Consider the following 23,752-nt stretch of genomic DNA (forward strand, 5'->3'; position numbering starts at 1 on the left):
TATGTTTAGTCTGTAAATGTACTGTATTAATTTATTGTGAGAATGTAGTCAAATAGAGGACTTCGTATGTAACTTTGCTAGTGAACTCTGGGATTTTAAAGCTGTTTTTCTGACTCAAGTTTAGGACTATTTTCAGCTTTACCCTCCCTACCTCTCACAGACTTGCATGGAATATGAGGGACACTATCTTGTAAATAAAACAAATTAGCTGATTTTTTCAAAGTCTTAAAATGCCTTTAAAATACTACATTTCCTTCTGTTTTAAAAAAGTTTTCTTACCCTGCAGTGTTCATAGGGAAAGTACTGAAACGACTCTATGCTGAAACTTCATCATCGTCTCTTGCACATACTTCGAGTAGAGAAGAGGAGACAGTTCTCAGAAATCTGGGCCCAAAATCCAAAGAAAAGAATTTGGATAATATTCAGACTTCATCAGCAGATGCTAGAACATCAACTGATATGCCCTGCGAATCATTTCAAGGTGAGACTGCGTGGTCCTTTTTTCTGATATAGATAGCTTTTAAATGTAGTTAATTTACTTGAGAACAGTATAGTATGTACTTTTTTCATCTATTGAAACCAGCAGAAAAAATTGAATACAAGCGCTAGTGGTATTCAATACCTAGAACACTTGCTAAGTGCCTAAGTCCTGTGAAAGCCAAGAAATAGTCTTGACATATATGTATGAATGTGTCATTAACAGTAGCTAATGTGAGACTTCAGTATAAGCTATAAATATCTTTGGGGTAACATCTGTTGAATAGTGAGAAAATGATTTATACTCTTAGAATCATAGGATGGTTTGGGTTGGAAGGGACCTTAAAGATCATCTAGTTCCAACCCCCTGGCCACGAGAAAGGACACCTTCCCCTAGATCAGGTTGCTCAAAGCCTCATCCACTGTGGGCTTGAACACTGCTAGGCATGGATAAGTTGCCCAGTGGACTTGAACACTGCTAGACATGGATAAGTTGCCCAGGGGATGTCTCTGGGCAACCTGTTCCAGTGCCTCTCCACCCCCAGAGTGAAGAATTTCTTCCTTATATCTAATCTGAATCTCCCCTCTTTGAGTTTAAAGCCATTTCCCCTTGTCCTATCACTACATGCCCTTGTAAAAAGTCCCTCTCCAGCTTTCTTGTAGGCCCCCTTTAGGTACTGGAGGGCTGCTAGAAGGTGTCCTCAGAGCCTTCTCTTCTCCAGGCTGAACAACCCCAACTCTCTCAGTCTATCTCCATAGGAGAGATGCTCCAGCCCTCGGATCATTTTTGTGGCCCTTCTCTGGACTCACTCGAACAGGTCCATGTCATTCTTATGTTGGGGGCCCCAGAGCTGATAGAACTGGTATCTCTGCTCAGCTATTAGAGATACACCCTAAGATTTGTAGCAGACCCAACACTTCCTCCTGCCCTCCGGTTGCAATAGAAACCCCATGGGAAATGTAAACTCAGCAGAAGGCAGATATCAATGAAGGCACTGTGTTAGTACCTTGCTAAAGGGCATTATTTTGTGTGTGTTTATGCAGTTAAAGTGGCACATGAATATTTTGACGGGTAAGTAAAAGTCCTTTTCAAACAAGTTGTAAAACATGGATGATATGGCAAAAGATGAAGGAGTTGCAAAATGAGGTAGCTGTGGTATTACTTGTGAGTGAAAGGCTCTGTGTATAAATATAGAAGAAACGTGAATTGCTTTGTGTTGTAACTCATCTAAACCCAAATTTTGCCATAACTGAAAGAGGTTGTTAAACTGACCTGAAATAAAAAGACATGTTTCCTGAGAGTGTAATAAGCTTTCTCCAGGGGAGATGCTCGGCTCGACCTGTGTCTTGGTTTAGCCCAGCCGGTAACTAAGCTACCACATGGCCTCTCCTTCGCCTCAGTGAGGTGGGGAAGAGAAAAATATAACAAAAGATTTGAGGGTCCAGACAAGAACAGAGAGGGATCAACTACCAACCATGGCCCTGGGCAAAACATACTCAGTTTGAAGGCAAATCAGTTTAATTCGTTAACAGCTCATTGAGAGAGGATAACAAGAAACAAAGCCAGATCTTATAAACACCTTCTCCTCACCCTTCCCTTCTTGCAGGCTCTGCCTTCTCCCCAGGAGGAACTGATCATGGATGTCATCTGGGGACAGAGACTAAAGTAGTGAGGAAAATGAGTAGTAGATTTAGAAACCTGTACTACAGAAAAACAAATCAAATGGAAGACTGGCCTGAATTGCAAAGGAGCTCTGGAGAGCTGGTTGATCTTCAAGAATAACCTTCTCAAAGCACAGGAATGTCTCATTTTGACATGCAGAAAACTGAGCAAGTGTGACAGGATGCTTGACTGATCTCTGATGTGTCAGAGCAGCAAGGGGAAGGTGAGGGGAGGCTAGCTGGGACAAGGGAGGCACAGGAGCAGTGTTGTTGCTGTGGAGGCAGTCTCACAGTACCTGAAAAAGGAGAGCAAACCACGTCTGGTAACAGTAACCAGGTTCAGCTAACAGTCCAGTGACACCAAGCAAGTCAGTACTGACAAGGCAGGTCTGAGGTCAAGCCAGTATGTAAAGTCTGTGAGTCAGGGTGTGCATCATTTGGGGTATGTGTGCAAGTACTGGCATGGCTGCGGTCTGGCACAAGCTGAGAGCTGCCTGAAAGTGTCAGCTTAAAAGCAGCTCCTGAGTGATGTGAGGGAAGCCCCTGCTGAGGTGACTTCTTACAGGTCTTTCATAAGCAGCTCTTTCTTCACAACAATCTGGATCGAGCTCTGGGCCCTTACAACACAAAAGAAAGTAGAGAGAAGATGAAAGCAGGTGTTAGCTGCCCAAGAGAAATATAGAGATGTTACCTGAGTATGCTGGGATGGAGTTAGGAAGGCCAAAACAAAATTCAGCTGGAATTGAAACTCACAAGGGATGTGGGGAGAAACAAGAAGGATGGACACAACAACTGGAAGGCTAAAAAAAAAGTGAGCCTACTGCTCAATGGGCAAGGGACCAGTGATAGAAGACAAGGAGAGGCTGAGGTACTTGGTGACTTTTTTTCCTATTTTTACTGGTAAGATTTGTCCTCAGGCCTCCCAGGCTGCTGAGCCAAATGAAAAAGTCAATGAGAATAAAGCATTACCTACAGTAGATGATGATAGTTGGGTCAGTTGTGCAATTGCGTGTCAGTGGGGCAAGGTGGTATGCATCCAGGGATGCTGGCTGATGTCACTGCAAGGCTGGTTTCTGTCCTCTTTGAGAAGTCATCACAATTGACTGGAAAAGGCAAACTTCGTACCCATTTTCAAGGAAGGTCTGGAAAACTGAGCGTATTACCATGTAAATCTTTCTGGAAGCTGTTTCTAAGTACGTGAAGGACAAAAAGGGAATTGGGAGCAGTAAGTCTTGATTTACCAAAAGTGGGTTTTACAGCTCAGTTGCATTCTATGATGACATGAATGAGTTGTAGATAGGGAGGGCATAGTGCATGTTCTTTAATTTTTTTTAGCAGGGCCTTCAACATAGTCTCCCGTAGTATGAAGTTCAATAGATGACTGGAAGCAGCTCCACAGAAAAGGACCTAGGGGTGTTACCCAACAATAAAGGGGTTAAAGTTTTGTGTAACAGTTTCATGAAAGGTTCAGTGGCAGTAGGTGATTTACACATACCTAAAGAAACTAACAAGAAGTCCATCCTTGAAGCTGCCAGGAGTGATTAAAACAGAGACTCTTTATCAAGAACTGTCTGCCCTTGGAGGGAACATCCCAGAAACTGCATAAACTTTGTTATCATGTTTTTCTAAACTGTGAACATGCAGTGACTTGGGGGAAAAGGTAATTCTGGCAGGGGGAGATCACGACCACCGACTCACAGACCACCTACCCTGAATACACCCCAGACCCAAAAGAAAGGGGCGGAGGAGAAAAACTGAGCATGCGAAGTAATTTACATGAGAAGCAAGAGAAAATTAACCAATTGTTTAAGAATATGTAAATATGTTATGAATTACGCATGATTGTAGTGTATAACTAATTTTCTGTCCAGAAGCCAGTGTGCACGCTAGGAGGAGAAATCCCCCATGCACCCAGCGCTGCAATAAAGAATACCTGCTTTCTAAAACTTTAAAACAAGTCTTTCAAAGTTCAGTTTCCTTTTCAGGTATCAGGGGTTCTGGTGGTTGCCCAGTTGAACATGAGTCGACATCCTTGCCACAAAGGTGGCTGATGACATGCTGTGCTGTACTAGCAATGTATCCAGCAGTTTGAAGGAAGCGATTGTTCTTTTGTGAGACCACACTGGAGCAGCATTTGTGAGTCCATACTGGAAGTGCTGTGACCAGTGGGCTCCTTAGTAAAAGAAAGATGTCAGCAAAGTAGAGTGAGTCCAATGGAAGGCACCTTTATGGCCCAAGAGCCAGATGATGTTATTTATGAGGAGAGACTGAGAGAACTGAGTTTGTTCAGTCATAAGAAAAGAAGGTTAAGAGGAGATCTCATTGCTTCAACTACCAAATGGGAGGAGGAATATAGAGAAGACTGCGCCCTGTGCTTTTTGGAAGTGCTCAGCAACAGGAGAAGGAGCAACAAACAAGCTGTGGCAAGAGTTATTCCAGCTGGATGGGGAAGGGAGTCTCCACCTGGAGATGGTCAGACATTGGGAAGGGCTGCCAGAGAGAGGTTAGTATCTCCATCTTGGAGGAGCTGAAAACTGAACAGTGTACTAGAAAATTGATCCAATTGGATCAATTTTTAGTAGGATTGGGCTAATGACCCTCCAAATGTCCTTTTCAACTTACATTACTCAAGAAAATCTGTGTTGTGGGGAGGGAGAGGGGGATGAGGGGGGTGTTGTTTGTTTTCTTTTTAATTTAAAAAAGCCCCCCACCAATCTGTAACAAGGATGGCTAGTACAGGTTGGCTACAGGTTTTCCTACAAGTCTGTGGTTAAAACTTGCTCTTGAAGGATTATGTGGCTGTTATCCTGTATTGCATCCTGTTCCTGTGATAGAAGATTGCCTGGAAATCTACACTTGTTGCAGTTCTGTTTACAAGGGCGTTGTAGTGATTAGGACAAGGGGCAATGCTTTAAACTGAAAGAGGGGAGATTTAGATTAGATATAAGGAAAAATTTTTCACTCAGAGGGTGGTGAGGCACTGGAACAGGTTGCCCAGAGAAGTTATAGATGGCCCCATCCCTGAAGTGTTCAAGGCCAGGTTGGATGAGGCTTTGGGCAACTGGTGTAGTGGAGGGTTTCCCTGCCCATGGCAGGGGGATTGGAACTAGATCTTTGAGGTCCCTTCCAACTCTAACCATTCTGTGATTCTATGATTTGTTTTTCTAGATCAGTACTTCTAGTCAATAATGGGAGGCACATTTTTCAAAAGGCTGATAAGCATTAAACTTATTCTATAAAATGATATTTGATAGCATTCAGAACTAATTGTCCTTTTGAACTAGGTAACAGGCTGTTTATTGCCTATGATGAAGACGTGCTAAATAAGCATTGGTATGGGGTAATTTCTTAAGCTAAAAATGCCTTGTTTGTAGTGAATCTATACCATTGTTTATAAACTAGGGCCTGCTCAAACTCCCACTGAAGTGGGAAGTGAGGGGGGGAATTTAGTTGACCTTGTGATATGTAATTCCTCTGATTGTTTATAATGGTTTCTAATACAGTCTTCTTCAAGTTAATGAAACAAAGCTTTTGATCCAGAATCCTAATACAGGTAAAAATACAGCTCATGGGAAAGGGAACATGGAGGGAAAAGAACAGTTCTGTATTTAGGATTTTCACAGTACAGCAACAAGGCTGTTCTTGAAATCTACAAGAAACTAACTGAGCTTGTTTTCTGTTGGAGGCAAGCAATGCCTTCTGGTAGCGCAGAACTGGTTGGTATTGGTTGACATTCTACAAATGTGTGCAAAAAAAAAAGCCTTGAAGTGATAAGCTCATAGGAAAAGAAATCAGTTACCCTGTCTGTGAAACCAACAGATAACTTAACCATTCATCTCTGGTTTTGATTTCATTTAAATTTAAGGAGCTCTTGCATCAATAATCATTTACATGTTGTGATTTTATGGCGTTGGGCACTGAAAGTACATGGTTAGTGACAGGCTATAAGATTTGGAGCTATAAACTGTGTGACCTTGGAAACAGAAAGACATAAGGCATTGATTGCATTTTTTGATCATATACTATTTTAAGTAACTTCTTGTAGACCAAAGATTTTGGGCATATAAAACAGCTGATCATTTAAGTAGCAGTAGTCTAAGATGGACAATGGAAAATAAGAGGGATAATTTTTTTTTTCAGATACAAACCCCTTCCTAGTTTGAAGAGACTATTTCAGTCCTACCAAATATACTGAAAAAATTAATTTAATGTCGATAAGAAATTGAGGATTTCTTTAAAAGAAGCTGACTTAAAGTCTAAGTATCTTCTAGCATTAAATAACAGCTTTTACTAAAAACTCATCAGAATGTTCTACTTGCCTTTCACAGTTATTTTTATATTGTGAATATACTATTACTGATATGCACAAGATAACCCCTCCTAGATTCTTTATTTTTATTGGAATGCAGTTTGCAGCATTGCCTTAAATGTTTGCGTCTTGAAGCATAATAAGGACTTATGCCATAAAACTTAAGGATTCTACTTTTCTATCCTGTAGATATTTGCATTATATGCTCTTGAGATCAAGTTGAAGTTGAGATGCCTAAGTATATAGGAGATCAAAACCCATGTTAATGACTAGTTCTCATTTAATTTTGGAAGATGAATAATTTCGTATAAGAAAGGGTTGTCCCATAAAATTGCCCACACTTAGTTCTGGAACTAAAGCTTACAGTAAGACCCAGAATAACTGGGGATTGAAGGAAAATTGAGGAATGTTGACCTTTGACTACAGAGTGATCTTCTAAATGGTATTTGCATTTTCTTTGGGAGGGTGGTAGTTCTCTTAGGGATGGAGAAAACATGAGGGTGCCGTGCATCTTCTGAATTCGAAAAGAAGGAGGATAGTTGCTTATAACTTCTCTCTCGAAAAGAGAAATTTTTTTTAAGTGACTTAAAAAAAAAAAAAACACAACAAACCAAACCACCTGCCTGTGGCCAAAAATTCCATTCAAGGGCATACTAAGATGTACTTTCCTTTTGGATTCTAGTTGTCCTAAATCAATTTTTTTTCCCCATATTCTATGAAGATACTCAGTGAGAAAATGAATGTAACCAAAATAGGAGTTCCTCCCTCCCCAGGACAGTTAGATAAGTCTTTCTAAACATTTCTCCCCTATAGTAACCTAATTCTTCTGTTGAAAGAGCTATAGCTCTTAATTTCAAAGGATGTAAGAAAAGAGTTTTTTCTTGCTTCAACATAAAATTAGAAGGTCTAGATAACCAGCTTTATTACTTTAAACCTTTTAAAAGTTATGCGTACATGTAATAAACCTGAGCCTTCTTGGCAGGCAGAGTATTAAAGACAGCAAATGGAAAACTGAAAGCCCCTACAAATAAGAGGACTTAATTTCTCTTTCCAGAAGCTTGCGAATATGCTTCCAAGTGCAGTGTTGTAGTTGTTTAAAAACTTGCTGTACCACAAAAAAAAAAAAGTGTTGTCAAAAGACTGAGAAAGCGTTTTTAAGTGTGAATTACTCGCTTGGATGTGGCCTTTGACTGAATTGTGTCCTGAGGATTGATTTTTGTTTGTTTCTGACCCTTGTTAGGGCAGGACCTACTTGTAACAAGCGTTAATTTCATGGAGAATGTTTCTCTTGAGATCGGCAGTTCTGTGATTTCTTTACTTTTGCTGATGCTTTAAAACCTCACTAATTATTTTTAATACCTTTTATAGTATATATTCATAGTAGACGTGCATGCTTCTGACTAGAGACTCGCTAACTGTAGAATTGACATTTTTAATGGCCTCCTTAGTCTCAGGCCTTTTTCTTGCTTAGAATTGTAACTGCTTTAAAGGACTTGGGATTTACTGATCGATGTGTAGCATCTTCCTTATAAAATTAAAATTTAAATGTTACTGAAGAAGGGTAACTGTATACAAGTGAAATTCATGGTATTCAGTTTTTCTGTATAAAGTGGGCTGTTCCACTTCTGGGTTTTGTGTTTTCCTTAATTCTGAAAAAGGAAATTGAAATGCAGAGAGCCTAGGCAGAGTCTCAGATCTTGTAGAGACAACCTATTTGATCTTTTTTGTCTCCTTTTATTTAAGTAAGAGGTAATGACGAAAAACGTTAAGCTATTATTACTCCCAGGTTTTAGTTGTGTGTTTTTTTTAAAAGAGAATGCATATTATGCTATATAAATAGACAAAATGCAGTTTACTCCATATTCACTGAATAAAAAGTGACTATCAACTGTGAAATATCCAAGTGTTGCCCTATATAAGGAATTCCTGTCAAAACTCAGTATGACTATGTGATTTATTCTTTTTTTGTGTGTTTTCCTTCTTACTTTTTCCATTGAAGTTATTAATGCTGACAGTATACTACCTTTAAGAAATCGTCACTGGGACACATAGACTGTGTCCTTGCTCATCCCAATCCTGTCTTCCTGCAGCCATTCTATACAGAAAAATTACATGTGTGACAGAAGTGCCTAGAGAACAAAACTTGTCTAAAAAATATGCATGGACAGCCCTGACTTTTACTTGATTGAATTGATGAAGTGCATATGCTTGAGAAATTAAACTCTAGCAGTACTCAATGCAGTAAGCAGCTTTAGAGACTTGTTAAACAATTCAGCTTCGTTTTAGTTAATTACTCTGAAAAGCTGTCTATTGTGGATAAGCTAAAGAGCAATGGAGATTATAATTATTATACAAAGTGTTGTCACATGCTCTTATGTTCTTCTCTCAAGGGTTTAAAAATTCTCTCATTACATGCTATATTACAGTGATATTATACTGTGAAAATGGGATGGATATATCCAGAAGTGAGTAGAGTATATTTGACTGAAGATGCCAGCTTCTGATGCCTATGGTGGAAATGGTGCCCAACCAGATTTACAGGCTGGTAGCTATATGGTGAGGGGGAATGTAGAGATCTGGGGTTCGGGAGGAGGAGGAAGAAAACAAAAAAAAACCAACCAAACCGAAAACAAACAAACACAAAACCTGTCTCTGTTCAGAGTGAGTGGGCTGCATGTATAATATCTGTAACTTCTGTTGTGACAGAAACAGCCTTGTAGTTCAGTATCCAGTTCCCCTAGCAATGCACTTATTTAATTTTTTTTTTTTGCTGCTGGTTGTCAGATTCCTTCCTTTTCCAGTGTTCTTATGTATATACATTCACTCATTCCACTCTTCTCTGCTACATCTTTATTTGAAACAGCTTAGCTGTCATAGAGAAATCTGCTGGCTTCTGTGACAACTGAAAGCAATTTAACAAGTAGCTCATCTAATAGTATGTAGTGGTTGTCTAATTGGAGTGGAAAATGCCAGCTTTAGCTGTAAGTGTAAACAACTTTAAACCTAAATGTTGCCAGCTGCAGAAAAACTAATTATCTTGGGAAAAGAAACAGAAAAATGGCTTGTGTGAGAACCTGATAAAATGGACTTGTATCAGATAGAGCAGGGATTGAGAGACAGTCCTGAGGTGAATCTAACTGTAGCATAGTAATTGTGTGTGATGGTGTTCTCGCTGTCCATGTGGTCTCCCTGTTTGAAGTTACTTATCATATAATGCTGACAGAACAGGTTGTGTGAGATGCCTCTCCTGCTCCCATGTACACCGGAGAGTTTAGAGTGACTCTAAGCCACCATTGCCAAAATGGTGGTTATTCAGTCACATTCCATGTTTTCTTTTGTTACACATGCTTACTTCCTACTTGTCTTTCCTACCAACCGTACCCTCTAACCATTATTTGAAAAGAGGAAATGCTTATAATATGAGTTTGGTACTCAACTAAGTTCAGGGCAAATGATTTTCCATGATTTTTTATGCTTCTATGGCTTGCATTATTTTTGTACACAATGGGAATGGACTCTTGCTGATGACTTCCAATTATGGAATAAAAAGTGTGTGTGTGGGGGAAGCATTTAAAGCCTTTAACTTTGTTTCTTTTATTCTGATGAGCACATCTGTTTATTTCCTGGTAGTTTCAGGTAAGTCCCAGGAATGACATAATCACTTAATCAGTGAGGGTAATTAACTAATTGCAACTTAAACACAGCCTTTAGATTCAGTGTTGTTGAATTTATTTTTCAAAAAATAGAGAGGGATGTATTTGGCTTTTAAAAAGTGTGTTAGGCAAGTAAGATCTGCACCACTAGAAGAAATAATTGAGCTGAATTAGTATTCATTACTAATATCTAAGTAGCATCTAAGTGATACTACTTTCATTTCACATTAATAGCTTTATCTCCTGTATATACAGCTAGAATTCTTAGACGTCTAATCAAAATATTGGCTATAATCATATACCAGGACACATAAGACACCGAAGCTTTTAAGTTAAATAACACTTAGCTGTATGATCTGTTTCATCATTACCTCATATATTCAACTTTCAGAAAACAAACAAAAAAATCATATCACTTTTTATATTAGCCATCTGCAATTTTAAATCTGCCATCTGCCTATTGTCAGATTCTGCTCTGGAAAGTGTTCTGTTTCTTGGTTTCCTTGATCAAGGTGTTTTCCCTACTTCACTCTCACTTTGTATTGTGCTTTGTTTTCATTACTTTTTCCAAGGGAATGTAGATGTTTTAACAGTGCATAGGTAAAAGTTCTTCCTCAGACAATGAGTGAGAACAAGAGGAAGAAAGATTTTTACTTTTTTTAGTCTATTTTTTCTCTGCGGCAAAGAACGTCTGCCCCTTCTTATGTAATGAAACTGAGGCCGAGTTATAATGGTAAGTCCTGCCTCCAATAAAATGGGCTATAATACAGCCTTTCTAGATGTCTAAAAAAAATAAAATCTAAAAGTTAGTGTACATGTGGGAGTTGGTGAGGGAAATAAATTTGAGTTCCTTGTTTTTTTTATGAATTTTCCGTCCCAACTTTGGCCTTGTAAAAAGAGTATATCTTTATTGACCTCAATTTCTTTCTAAAGTTTTTGGTTTCCATTACGCTAAAGGAAAAGACAATGATGAAGTACTTCTGAGGATTTTCTCAAGTTGTTTTCTTCTTTTAATGCTCTAGTCCTCTGAGCATCGAAACCTCCTCTCTCTTCTCTGAATACTTTACTGATGTAAGGAGGTCTGTAAATTCGAAGTTTGACCATGTTACTTTCATTGATAACTTTTGCAATTATTTCACTGGAAGTTATGAACAGAAACAGAATGGTTTAAAAATGTGTTTTAAACCAAGCTTAGATGGTGGTGTTGTTTTTACTGGCTGCAAAAAAAAAGCTTATGAGGAGTGAAAAGCAAGAGAAAACAGTGTTACTGTTTCAACCAAAAAGTGCTTTTTTTTCTTTATATAGATAGTAATGATATATGGCATAGTTTTTTTTTAAAAAAATGACTTTGTATTAGTTTTTAGGTAATCTTACACCTATTTCAGTCCATAAGAAATAAATTGAATTTCTGCTGTTAATACAAATAGGAATATGATAAGGCCTAGTGTTGAGTGGAAAAGAATGTGAATTTTATACTGAAGAAGCTGCAGTCTTCATTGAAATAAATACATAGGCATAAAAAGCATAAGAAATGCAAATGTGTTTGTCAAACTAAACTACCAGCCTTTAGAATGAGAGAAATAGTAAGACAGTGCGACAAAATGCTGTTGTAATGTAAAGACTTCACTAAGCCTGCAGAGTAGGTAATGAGACAGCTTTGAGACATACTTCTGGGCAAATAATTGCCACAAAAAAGCCCAACCGCTATTCTATAGCCCTCAAGAAGGGGTTTTGATTACCTTTAATTGCAAATAAACCCTAACAGCAGTTCTAGGAGTTGAAGATCTCAGCACTGCTGGGTAACACTAGTTACATGCTTCTCAGTTGGATGATGACTCTGAGAAGGAAATGTTAAGATAACCTGTAACAGGTTTTGAACCAGTACGGTAGATTTTAATAAAAATTAAAGCATAAAACCGAATTTGAAAACAATAAATCAAATCCAAAGTAGATGGCTTTTCCAAAGTGCAGAGGACTTAAAAAGGTAACTGAGTTGGCAATATTTGTACAAGTATTTGAGACATTTAGTACAAGGTGAGTGCATGGATCATCATTCATTTGGATGCTGTCATTGTTCCTCTTTCTGTTCACCCTCCCTTCTAGTCATACTTGAACAGGAAGGCTGAAATGTAGCTTGTCAAATATTAAGTAGACCCTTCTTTCAAAAAATACTATAGTGGGCTTAGCTAAAAAGGGTTGGGAATCTATCCCACCAAACTCATGGGTACCACTGAATGGTTGTATCTGATTTCACTGAAAATCTAGTTATTAAGATAACTTAGTACGTTGGAAGGGACAAACTGTTAAGGCCAGCCAGCAGCCAACCTTTTCCTTTTCTGTTCGGTTTAATTTGCATGTTCTCTGCCGGGAGGGGAGCTGCTGTAGGAGTTGGTTCCAAACCTTTCGTCTGTGCTAAGCCATAGGCAGGCGTTAGCTTCCTAGGGCTCTACCTAGTGAAACCTTGTACTTGTCTGAGCTCTGAAGAAGCCTGGTGGTCACGAGGACCACGTGCAGATTGTCATACAGTAGTCTTATTTCCTCACATGCGGAAAAGGTGGGATGAAAAAGAAACTACGTGTACTCATCCATCTTGTTGGCTTTCCATCAGCATGATAACTGGCACTAGTCATTACAGACTAAGGAGCCATGAGCTATGGGTAGAAAAAGGAATTTTCCTTCAAAAATATGTGTTGAAGACCTAATTTTATTTATCTAATCAAGTGTACTGAACCACCAAGTCATAAAAAGGAACACTTAGGAAGGACTCCCATAACTACTGACTTCATGTACTTTATAGTCATTTCCATTATTTAAGAAGAAAGAACAATGTCTGTAATGAACACTTTCCCTTTTTAATTAAGTGAACCACTTCTGGTGATGTGAAGTGTCAGGAGGGAGGTTGGAATGAACTGACTTCAATGACAACATACTACCAGACACAAATGGTGTGCGCCTTAAGAACTGGGAGCAGCCTTCTGAAATATGGCTAGGCTTCTACAAAAAAAAAAAGTCTATGAATGCAGTGAAAACATGCCATTTCTTGAACATCAAAGCATAGTGGATTTTTTTCTGTTTAAAGATAACCAAATAAAGTAAGACATTAAGGTCAAGCCAAAAATCTCAGTACTACTCTCTACAGTAGTATCTAGTGACCAGTAGTATTGTCAAACAGAGTAGTGGAATAAAATGGCTATATTGTAGTACTTCCCCATGGTGTTCTCCAACAGTTTGCTACTTGAGAATTTTCTGAGCCAGAAGACAACATGGATCTGTTTAATTATCTAATTATTGTTTTTCTTTCGTTAAGTCATTGTTTGAATCTATGTGTTTGTGCAATTTGAAATAGAACTATACTCTTTGAAGTTTTACCTGATGAGCAGGGAAATTTGTCATTCAAAACAGACAACTTCAAAATTTTAAAGCTGAAGTGAATTGCAGAAGAAAATACTTTTTCAGTGTTCTGTTACAAGTATTGGTGCCAATATGTGACTAGCAAGTAATGTAACATGAGATAATTAGATGTTAAAAAATTCTTTAAACTTTTTTTATTTAGAAAGAAATTAATAATCTTTGGGAGGAGTGTATCTTCTTCAGCCAAAAACTGAATTGAGTGTCTCTCCTTGATTATTCCAATAAAGTACAGATAATAAGGAGGATGAATTGGACACTAAAAGTACAGATAATAAGGGGGATGGATTGGGCACTAATATTTGCAGATGAGAGAAATTTTTCTATTAGTTAAATTAGTAAGATTTTTGACACTAGAGATGTTAAAACAAACTATAACGAATTTTTATTAGTTCTCCATAAGGGAGTTCCGTAATTTTGGAATGCGAGTTCCTACCCGCAGTAGTGAATTTGTATAGAAATAATTCATCAACTACTCGAATCACCCAGCAAAGTAGAACAGCATGTCCATTATTGTTGATGGTTATCATTTGAGTAAAACAAAACAAGTGACTGCCCGTTCTTTGCTCAGTTGCTTATCATCATCATGGTTTTTCTCTCTACCCAGTATGACCTCTCTAGTATTGAGGGAGAATCCTGCTGAAGACTGAGATCAAGCAGCAGGAATTATGCAGCGCTCCAAGAAAAACGATGGTACTTTTCGATTGCACAGAAGATTACTTGAGCTAAAAGGTTCTGCCTTTGCAGAAAGTGCTGTAGTGTGTGTTTCGACTTGAGACTGGAAAACAATCCTGTCAAAGTGAACCTGTGAACAGGGGATTGTACACAATATAACACCTCACGTCCCTGAAGTTACTCTCACATATCTTACTGTGACAGACTAAAGTAAATATAGCTTGATGTTCAGGAGCTCGAGTATCATCTGAACAAAAATGTGTATACGCTGGGGGACAAGGGGGTATTTAGGATCATCAGACTTGTTTTACAATGTTCATGCTGATGAAGGACAATTCGATGTCTTCACATTGATCAACTGGAAAAGTACCTGTTTTTCAGCACAACAGCTCAGCAGGACCCTGAAGGTGTGTACGTTCTACAGTTAGTCACTGACATCACCTTTGCTACACTTCAATTTATGAAGATTTTTTGGAGGGGCCAGAACTCTCTTGCCCAGGATTTGCACGTGCACTGTCTTTAAAGGCGCTTGGCTTGCTAGTCAGCGCAAGTGCTTCTGTATTGTGTAGAGATAAATAGGAGTTGTATATATGTGTTGAGAATTGTCATAGTTTTCAGGTTGTAGTCTTAATCTGAGTTATATGTGATAAAAATGAGAAATAGCTAGAACATGGTCGTATTTATTCTAGCTTACATAATAAGTAAAACATACTGTATTACAAACTTTTTAAAGAAGGTAACAGACCTTCTTCAAGCCTTATTTTTGTCCAGATCCTGTCTGTTGTAACACGACACAGTAAGTGCTTACTAAGAATATTGACTTTTGTAGAAGGTGTGACACTGAACTCATCAGACCTTGGATTTGATCCAACATCAATCCTTCTCTCCTGTGCTTTTCTGTAAAGACCTGGTTTTGGGGATTAACACTTTTCTTCCATCTGGAGAATTGATAGACTGGTGTTTCCAAGGGCTAATTTTGTGGAAAAGATCAGTCTTGGTCAGACTGGGCTAACTTGATGGTTGTTGGGGGAGGCTACGAGAGGTTCTAGCTGACCTCTGGACTTGGGTCCTCTATTTGCTCCAAAAGTCTTGTCCTGTGGGAACACAGCAGTAGGTTACTAAAGCTTTCCAAGGTACAGGGATGCGCTTCATAGGAAAGAAAATTTTTCCTCTAAGATCAAGACTATACTGGGTGCAGGTGCCCAGGTGTGGGCGAGCGGGGGCTGCAGGGGTGGCCTTTGTGAGGAGAAGCTGGGGCTGCCCTGTGCTGGACTCAGCGGGCTCCATCCGACCCACCGCAGGGCACAGCGGAGCCCAACAGCCAAGATGGTGGCACCTCTGTGATAAGACGTTGTAAAAAGGAGAGAACACTCCCAAGATAGGAGTGACAAACAACAGTGGGAACACCAGGGTCGGAGGAGGAGGTGCTCTGTGGTTGCGCAAATGTTCCTGAAGGACTGCAGCCCACAGAGAACCCCCACTGACATAGGGGAAAATGGAGAATGAAGGAGCAGCAGAGAGAAATCTTTATATACTGACTGTAAACGCCCACCACCACCACACACTGCTTGTTGCCTCGCTGAAGGGACTGAGTAACCTGCAGCAATAGTAAGTGAGGAGGAGAGAAGCTTGGAGTGAATATGAGCTGAGGAGGAAAGGTGATTTTCCTAAGTGTTTTAATCTTTGCTTCTTTTTATTTTGTTTCTGTTTCCCAGTACCTGAGTATTGGGAATATATATATATGATATATATATATATATGTTAGAAGTAATTAGCAGTAAATTAAGTTAATTTTCCCAAGTTGAGTCTCTTTTGCCTGCAGCAGTAGTTGGTAGGTGATCTTCCCTGTCTTTGACCCATGAGCTTTCTCATTACAGTTCTTCCTGTTTTTTTCCCCCACCTATCCTTGTCCTGCTGAGGGAGGAGTGAGCGAGCATCTGGTGGGGAGTTTGGCTGCTAGCCAGGGTCAACCCACCCCAGAAACTAGAAGTGGTTCAGCCTGTGCCCAGGGCTTAATCAGTCTTACCAGCAAGCAAAGGACCAAGATTACATGAACATGTGTTCTGGCCATGTCTATGTTTGAGATGTGCCCAAGCGTGCTTTGTGTTCAGGTGATCTGGAAGCCATGCTAGTGTTATGTACCACCATTCTGAGCTGCAGGCAGGGAAAGTTTAAGGATATGGAAAAATAGCCTTAAAATAAAATACTGTGTCTACCTGAGATGATGGCAGACCGGGCAGTTAGCAATTTTACATGGCTGGAAGCTTTACCTTCAGCTCCTTCTTAAAATGTCCGATGCTTGTTTGTAGTAGGATAGCAAGAGAGAACATAGCTAGCCGAGCTACTGACGTACTTGCCGGTGTAACCTTGGTAACTGTGTAGTTTAGATGCACTTCCCTACTCCGAGCACAAGGTTGATTTACATGTAAAGGAGCTCTTTGTGTGGGGAATGTTGTGGAGAAGAATGTGAACAGGAGACAACTTGATTCAAATATTTATTCTGTATTCTTAGTTTGCCTTTAAGAGTAATACTTGGGTTTTTGCAGTTTTGTAAACATCCTTTAGATGTTTTGGGTGGGTTTTTTTGATAAAATAAAACTTCAGAAATAGGATTCATGAGCTCTATCTAGTAGAAAGAAGAGCGTTCTTGAACATCTCCAGTATCCAATTACTTTTGTTAGTCAAAAAACCCTTTTTATGTCACGTTTTTGTAAGCTTAGCCATTTGCTTGGCAGCAAAGTTTATGACTTTATAACCAACCCATCTCTTAGCCTAAGGAGACTATGGCCGTAGGGTGGAAAAATCCAGACTTAATGGCTTGATTTGTTGATTCACTGAGATACACAGCTCTGTGTATGCTTTTTTTTGTGTGTGGTATGGTAGCAGTTTGGTTTGACATGCTTGCACAGGATTAACGAAGACTGATGCTTGGCTTATGGCTTGTGAACTATTTGAAGATGTATAGGGTGAACAAATATGTAATTTGGAGACTCATTTAAACAAGTCAACTTAAAAAATTGAGTCGTCACTTATTTACATAGTAAAAGTTGTTACTGTTCTTTTTAAGATTAGATGTTACAGATACACATAAAAAATTTGAGGGACTAACTGTTTCATCCCAGGAAGTTAATATCCCAGTATGTATTCCTTTTATGATTAAAGGGTGTGAGTTAGTCAGAACTGCTGCAAATTGAGTTTAATGTTTTTGTGTTCATCTTTGTTTTACAAAAACCTAAATACAAAGGGAAAAAAGGGGAAACTTGAAGTTGTTCAGAAGGGAGTAACTCAAGAAACATTTCTACATCCTTGTAATTTAAAGCTATCACCAATTAGCACTTCATCATTTATCAACTTGGATAGGGAAGAAAAAAAATCAATGCAAGTACTGCCAGTTCAGTCATTTGGCATCATCTTCATAGAAAGGATCTGTTGAAGAATTATTCCAAATTAATTTTTAGTGGATCTTTTTCCAAATCACATAATTTCTCTTCATCTTTCTGTGTTATTTATTCCTTTTCTTTATTATCCTTTGAAGTAAGCATCATCGATATCAATTTGAAATTTTCTGGCTTGTTCAAGAAAAAACAATAGCTTTCTAACATGTTCTCGAAACAAAATTTTTACATCCTGATGATGAAAACTGTGATGTAGCTTTTCAGAAGTACCTTGAATGTTCTGAAATGTACTTTATCGTAGATATCTAAGACAAGCAGTCATGCTGAACTCTTTGAAGTGTGGTATCTGAGAAATGTCAGTGTATACTTAAATTACATATTTACATACAATGTGTATAGTTAAATTACATATTAGAAACACAGATCCCCAAGAAGAATTATTTCTGTCAGACACAACTGCATTTTAAATGTTTAGGTATTAATCCAACTGTAGCTGCAACTTGGTAGCAAATCGTCTGGGGTCTTCTAGCAAAAATAGTAAAAACTTTTTAAAGGGGAAAGTAATTCTACAAAACCAGTCTCCTGTCGTCATCACAAATAGTTTCCTAAACAATGAAATAGTTGGAAAGCTGACCCGTGGCACTCTTCCTGCCCTTAGAAAGAAGCAGAGAAAAGATGAGGAGATGAGCCCTCTTGGGCAGGCACTGCTGAGGCTTAGTCAAGTGTGACTTTCAAACTCCCTTTATCTTTCCACTTTTCAGAACAGCATAAGCTATGTTTAGAAGGTCTGCAAATGGACAAACCACAGTTCTGTGATTCTTTTTCTATTGCTTCTGTCAGCTTGTCTCTCTCCATCCGTCTTCTATGAAACAGTTCTTAAAGAAATAGCATCTGCTCATTCCAAATGGGGAAAAATGTGTGGAGTGTCTCTTCAAATATCACTGTAAGTGGAAGCTTCTTCTGAAGTTAGGGCAGATGAGTTGTTTGACACGGGGTGGGGTGCATGGGAAGTGTTTCTGGTGGAAAGAACTAACTGGTGGAGTATTTTTTTTGTAGCTGCTATGAAATTCAGTGCAATTTTGTTGATCATAGGGTAATTTCAGTGTTTCACACATTCTTTCACTTCTTTTTCCTCTGTAAGGATTTTTGAGACCACTTGCTATCATTGCTGTAATTGGGAAAACGCTTCAGAAAATCTATGCTGAGATCAATAGTCAGACACTTTGTTTTTTTCTGTTTTGTAGGTAGTGACAACACAATTTTGTCTCCAAGGAGAATGTACACAGTGAGTCTTCCTCCAGAGGGTTATGTTGCAGCTACTCCAGACACTGTTAGTATTTCAGTTTCTGAAAACTCTGACAGTAGTGCTGACTCAACAGGTAAGTTTGTATGATTATTACTATGATGAATTTTTTCTCAAGAGAAACTTCTTAGCAATCTTACCAAGTAGATCCAAAGTGGAACAATTAAGTATTTAAACTGTTGCTGCCAGTGGGTGTCACTGTTTTGCAACATAAGCAAAATGAGGATGTACATCCTTATGGGTTCGTTTCCATTGTTAAGAGGTTGAAGACCAGATTCAACATTTGGGTGTAGCCGTGCAGTGCCACTGAAGTTACATAAAGTGTAACTAAAGATAAAGTCTTCAGCTCCTCCCACTCAAATGCCACATGTACATTCATGTTATGTCTGCTTACAGTCATATTACTTTTAGGAGTAAATGTTAGATAAAACTTTTAATAAGGCTTACTCCTGATGTTCTGAGGAAACGGACAAAGACTTAATGGCCTTTCAAATATAGCTCTCCCAATTAGAGCAGGCATTCACCTGATTGGAGTTGGGTGAGATACCAATCCTTGAGTGTTGAGAGGCTTTCTGATGAGAAACTGTAACCAGGTAGCTTCAGAACCAATATTTAGTGTTGTCAAAGGATACAATAGAAGCAGCACAGAATCTGTAAAGAAGAGGACTCTCAGTTGACCTCATTTAAAAACATGGTTTTCTGAATGATATTGTCAGAATTAAATTGATTCGGTCTTAGAAAGAAGTCCTAAGCTTAGATGAGACAAATGCTTTTAGTTTTTTCAATTGCTGTGTTCCTGTGGATGTATGTTTGTCCAAAATTGTGTATCACTGTCATTTGCTGCTAGGGGCAGTCTACAGCAAAGAAAATAGCCAGATGAGCCTGCTGAAGTAAAATTTGACAAGCAGTGTTTATTAAACTACTTTATCTCTTTTAGCCTAGAGACTGCCTAAATTCAAGGAAAACCTGAGATACAACCTGCAGATAAAGAAAGGCAAATGCTCCTTGTCTTTGAAAACAGTACCCACAGGGGTGAACTTTTGGCTTGAAAGTTCCGTCTGCACTCTATTCTGAGCTCCGTTCAGAATATGAATACAAGTAAAACCATCAAAGTAGTCCAAGAGGCTACAGCGAAGTAAAGCATGACCAGCGGTACATCAAGAATGTTTTTTCTTGATGTGAAGTGGTTTAAAGACCTTTTTGGTTTGGGGAAGAAGCAACTTTATCAAAGTAACATAACAGTAGATCTTGGATACTGTTGGGAGTATGCATAGGAAGGTGTTCTAATGCACAGCTTCCAGGTTGTGCTTTTCCCTTTGTTAGATAGGATTCATGTTCAGAATCCAGAATCTATGTCTAGACTATCCTTTGATTTGTTTAGTTATACAGTTGCTTTGGACAATTCATTGGATTTCTATTTCCTAGCATGTCAGATTCAAGCTACTATTCTAATATTGAAGCACCTTTTCTCTCCCTCCATGCCATATAATCTCTGTTTATCCTTTGATGTGATCTCCTTTCAGATATTAGAGGACCCTCCCTTTCTGTATTTTGCTAATAATGGTTTCCTAATAAGACTAAATGAAGTCTTATAGGTCTCGACATACCAAGTATTATAACGTTCACTTTTATACAGGTCTTAAGTGACTTGTAAATAACACATTAGAATGCAGGCCTCTGAACACTGCTGCAGCTGAGATATATCCTTGTTAAGGTATCAGCGCCGAACTTTTGTGACAAATTTTCTCGGCTTCTGTTTAAAATCTATGAATAAATCAGTATGTGGTGCATATTAGAGGTTGATGTATTTCATAGCAGTAAAGTAGAATAGAACTTAGGACTGTGTTACATTGTCTCTTTTCAGAGTCATGTAAATATTTGTCTAATTTTACAAGGGACAGATTATTGAGCAGTGACTTTACTTGCTCATTTTTCAGATTTAATCTTTTCCACTATTATTTCAAAACAAACATACTCAACCACAGTAGCGATAAGCAGTGTCTGGTGTTGCTTAGTGACAGTATTGACTGTTGGATGGTGATCTCTTGTAGCTGATCCCAGTCTCAGTGTTCAGGAAGAGTAAGTTTTAGACTTCGGCCCCTTTTTCAACAGGTAACAAATGCATCTGGAATTTTGGAAGACTTATTTTTCAATTAGTTTGTTATTTGGCTTTACAGTTTATCATGAAACCAAGAAAAATTAAATTTGAAGTGATCTTTGGAGTTTTTTAATCTATGTTCTCTTTGCAAGGTAGACTTGACTATAAATATCATTCTTGCTCCGTATCTGCCTAATTTGTTCTTAAAAACCTCCCCATAGGGAGATTTTTCTTACATGCCCTTTTCTATTTGCTCTGGTGTTTCACTACCCTTTAATGCTAGATCTTTCTTACTGCTGTTTAAGGCTCATATTATTTGTTCTGTCTAAATATGGATTGCAGAATTAGAGATCTGTGCTTGTCCTGCAAGGCCGAGGGACTTGGTTAACTTTACTCGTGTGTGTCTTTAATAATATTAATTTAAGCATATACATAAAACCTATTGCATGATGAAGGCTGTGATTTCAGACAGCGCTCATAAAATACAAAAACAGTTTAGACAATCACACCATGTATCTCTTAGTTTGCTCACCTAGATTTAGTTGTATATCCTTTGTTTAGATGTTTTTTTGAAAGTAAAAGGAAAGCTCCAATGAGACCCTTGGACACTGGGAAAGAAAAGAGGAAGCCTGTTTGTATATATGAACATGACATATATACATAAAATAAATTTGTTCTATATATGTAAAATAAACTTGTTTAGAAGTGCCTTAGGTATTCCCAAAGAACTAGCTCCATAAGGCGGAATTGCAGATGAAGTGTTTGCATAGTTTTCCTCATAATGCTGTCTATATGATATATTTTGAAGGGTAACAGACCATCTTCTCCTGTGTTTCCTCAAAAATGGAGCATTTATATATGATGGTAACAAAAGGCTGCTTTACTAGCCTTTTCTAGTCTTTGGTACTAGAAGTAAGGGAAATAAATTCTGTGGAAATTCAAACAAACAGAAACCTGACTCAGAAAATAATTTCATTGTTTTTCATGTCTGTCATGAAAATAATCTGACCATATTTGGGGATTAAAATTTTTCAGTTGTAATTTAATTACATATCAGTGTGGTTTATTAGGCCTTTTCAATAAATTAAGAAAACAAAATCCATATTTTAATTAATATAAAAGATTGTCACGAGGAGTAGAGATGCTGTGACTGATATTTCATTGCGCTAAATTCATCTGTGGAAGAATGAATATTCAGTTGCTAGAATGTGAATTTAGACATGAGCTATGTTTAAGAAGTTATTTAAAAGTTAAAGTTAATTACAATTATAAACTAAAATAATTTCTTGTCAGCTCTAAAATATGTCTAGGTTTGTCCATTATTATTCTTCTTTAAACTAGTAGTTACATTATGGTTGATATTGTCAGAATGAAATGAATCTTTGTTCCCTCCCTTATGAGAGGGAGGGAACAAACCACCAAACAGAGATGAATATTTCAATATGTCTTTCTCCATCTGTCTCTGCATGTTGCTTTTAGCACTTCAAATAAGTTTTCAAATACTTTTAAATACTTTCTCTGTTGTGTCAAATACATTGTGACCAGTTATGCTCTTAACAATACACAGTCACCTTGTGATGCATGCATAAATGACTAATGGCATTGAATCATAGAATGGTTAGAGTTGGAAGGGACCTCAAAGATCATCTAGTTCCGACCCCTCTGCCATGGGCAGGGAAGCCCTCAACTACACCAGGTTGCCCAAAGCCTCATCCAACCTGGCCTTGAACACTTCCAGGGATGAGGCATCCACAACTTCTTTGGGCAACCTGTTCCAGTGCCTCACCACCCTCTGAGTGGAAAACTTCTTCCTTATATCTAATCTAAATCTCCCTCTTTCAGTTTAAATCCATTGCCCTTGTCCTATCACTACATGCCCTTGTAAAAAATCCCTCTCCAGCTTTCCTGTAGGCCCCCTTTAAGTACTGGAAGGCTGCTAGTAAATTGGGATTTAAAGTTTTAATTGGGATTTAAAGTTTTGTGGGCTTGGCTTCCTTCCTCTTATATGTTTCCCAGATGTACGTGGAATAAAGCTGCTCTTTCAGGTTTGGTTTTTTTGGTTTGTTTTTCATGTAAGCAGGTGATTGATGAACATGTAGTAATGAGAAGAAAAAAAAATCCTAAGACTGTCTTGTCTTTCAAGAAAATAAGGAAAATTAAATTTATCCAACATTCTAAGAATAATAGGTTAGACTTAGATGTCTAATTTTTAAAAATTCCCTTGTCTGTTTTGGAGGAATTGAGTTACTCTGATGGTGTGGTTAGGTGTTGTGGTTTAACACAACAGCTAAACACCACACAGCCATTCACTCACTCTTCCTGCAGTGGGATAGGGGAGAAAATTGGGGGGGGAAGTAAAATTTGATAAAGGCACTTGATAGGACTGAAAAGGAAGAGAAAATAATAATAAAAGAATTATTATAATTATTATAATAATAAAAGAAATAATAATTTTTCAACGCCAGGTTGGACGAGGCCCTGAGCAACCTGATCTAGTTGGGATATCCCTGTTCCTTGCAGGGCGGTTGGACTAGATGACCTTTGAAGGTCCCTTCCAGCCCTAACCATTCTATGATTCTATGATAATATACCAAAGAAGTGATGCACAATGCAATTGCTCGCCACCCACTGACTGATGCCCAGCTAGTTCCCAAGCAGCAGCCCTTGGCTAACTTTCCCTCTATTATATACTGAGCATGATGTCATACGGTGTGGAATATCCCTTAGGGCAGTCTGGGTCAGCTGTCCTGCCTGTGCTCCCTCCTCTTTCTT

The 23,752-nt window shown here is 38.4% G+C and overlaps 1 protein-coding gene across 2 annotated transcripts in view; it reads left to right on the forward strand.

Moving 5' to 3' along the window:
- The window catches only part of ERICH1 (glutamate rich 1), an 83,693-nt gene that overhangs the window by 18,134 nt on the left and 41,807 nt on the right, over positions 1–23,752 (forward strand). For both annotated transcript variants that reach the window (XM_086608346.1, XM_086608345.1), the window contains exons 2-3: positions 287–481; positions 18,824–18,958. In XM_086608346.1, the coding sequence (XP_086464472.1) occupies positions 287–481; positions 18,824–18,958 (330 nt within the window). The remainder of the gene's footprint in view (positions 1–286; positions 482–18,823; positions 18,959–23,752) is intronic.

This window comes from Tauraco erythrolophus, chromosome 2 (genome assembly GCF_009769465.1).
Source record: "Tauraco erythrolophus isolate bTauEry1 chromosome 2, bTauEry1.pri, whole genome shotgun sequence".
NCBI lineage: Eukaryota > Metazoa > Chordata > Aves > Musophagiformes > Musophagidae > Tauraco > Tauraco erythrolophus.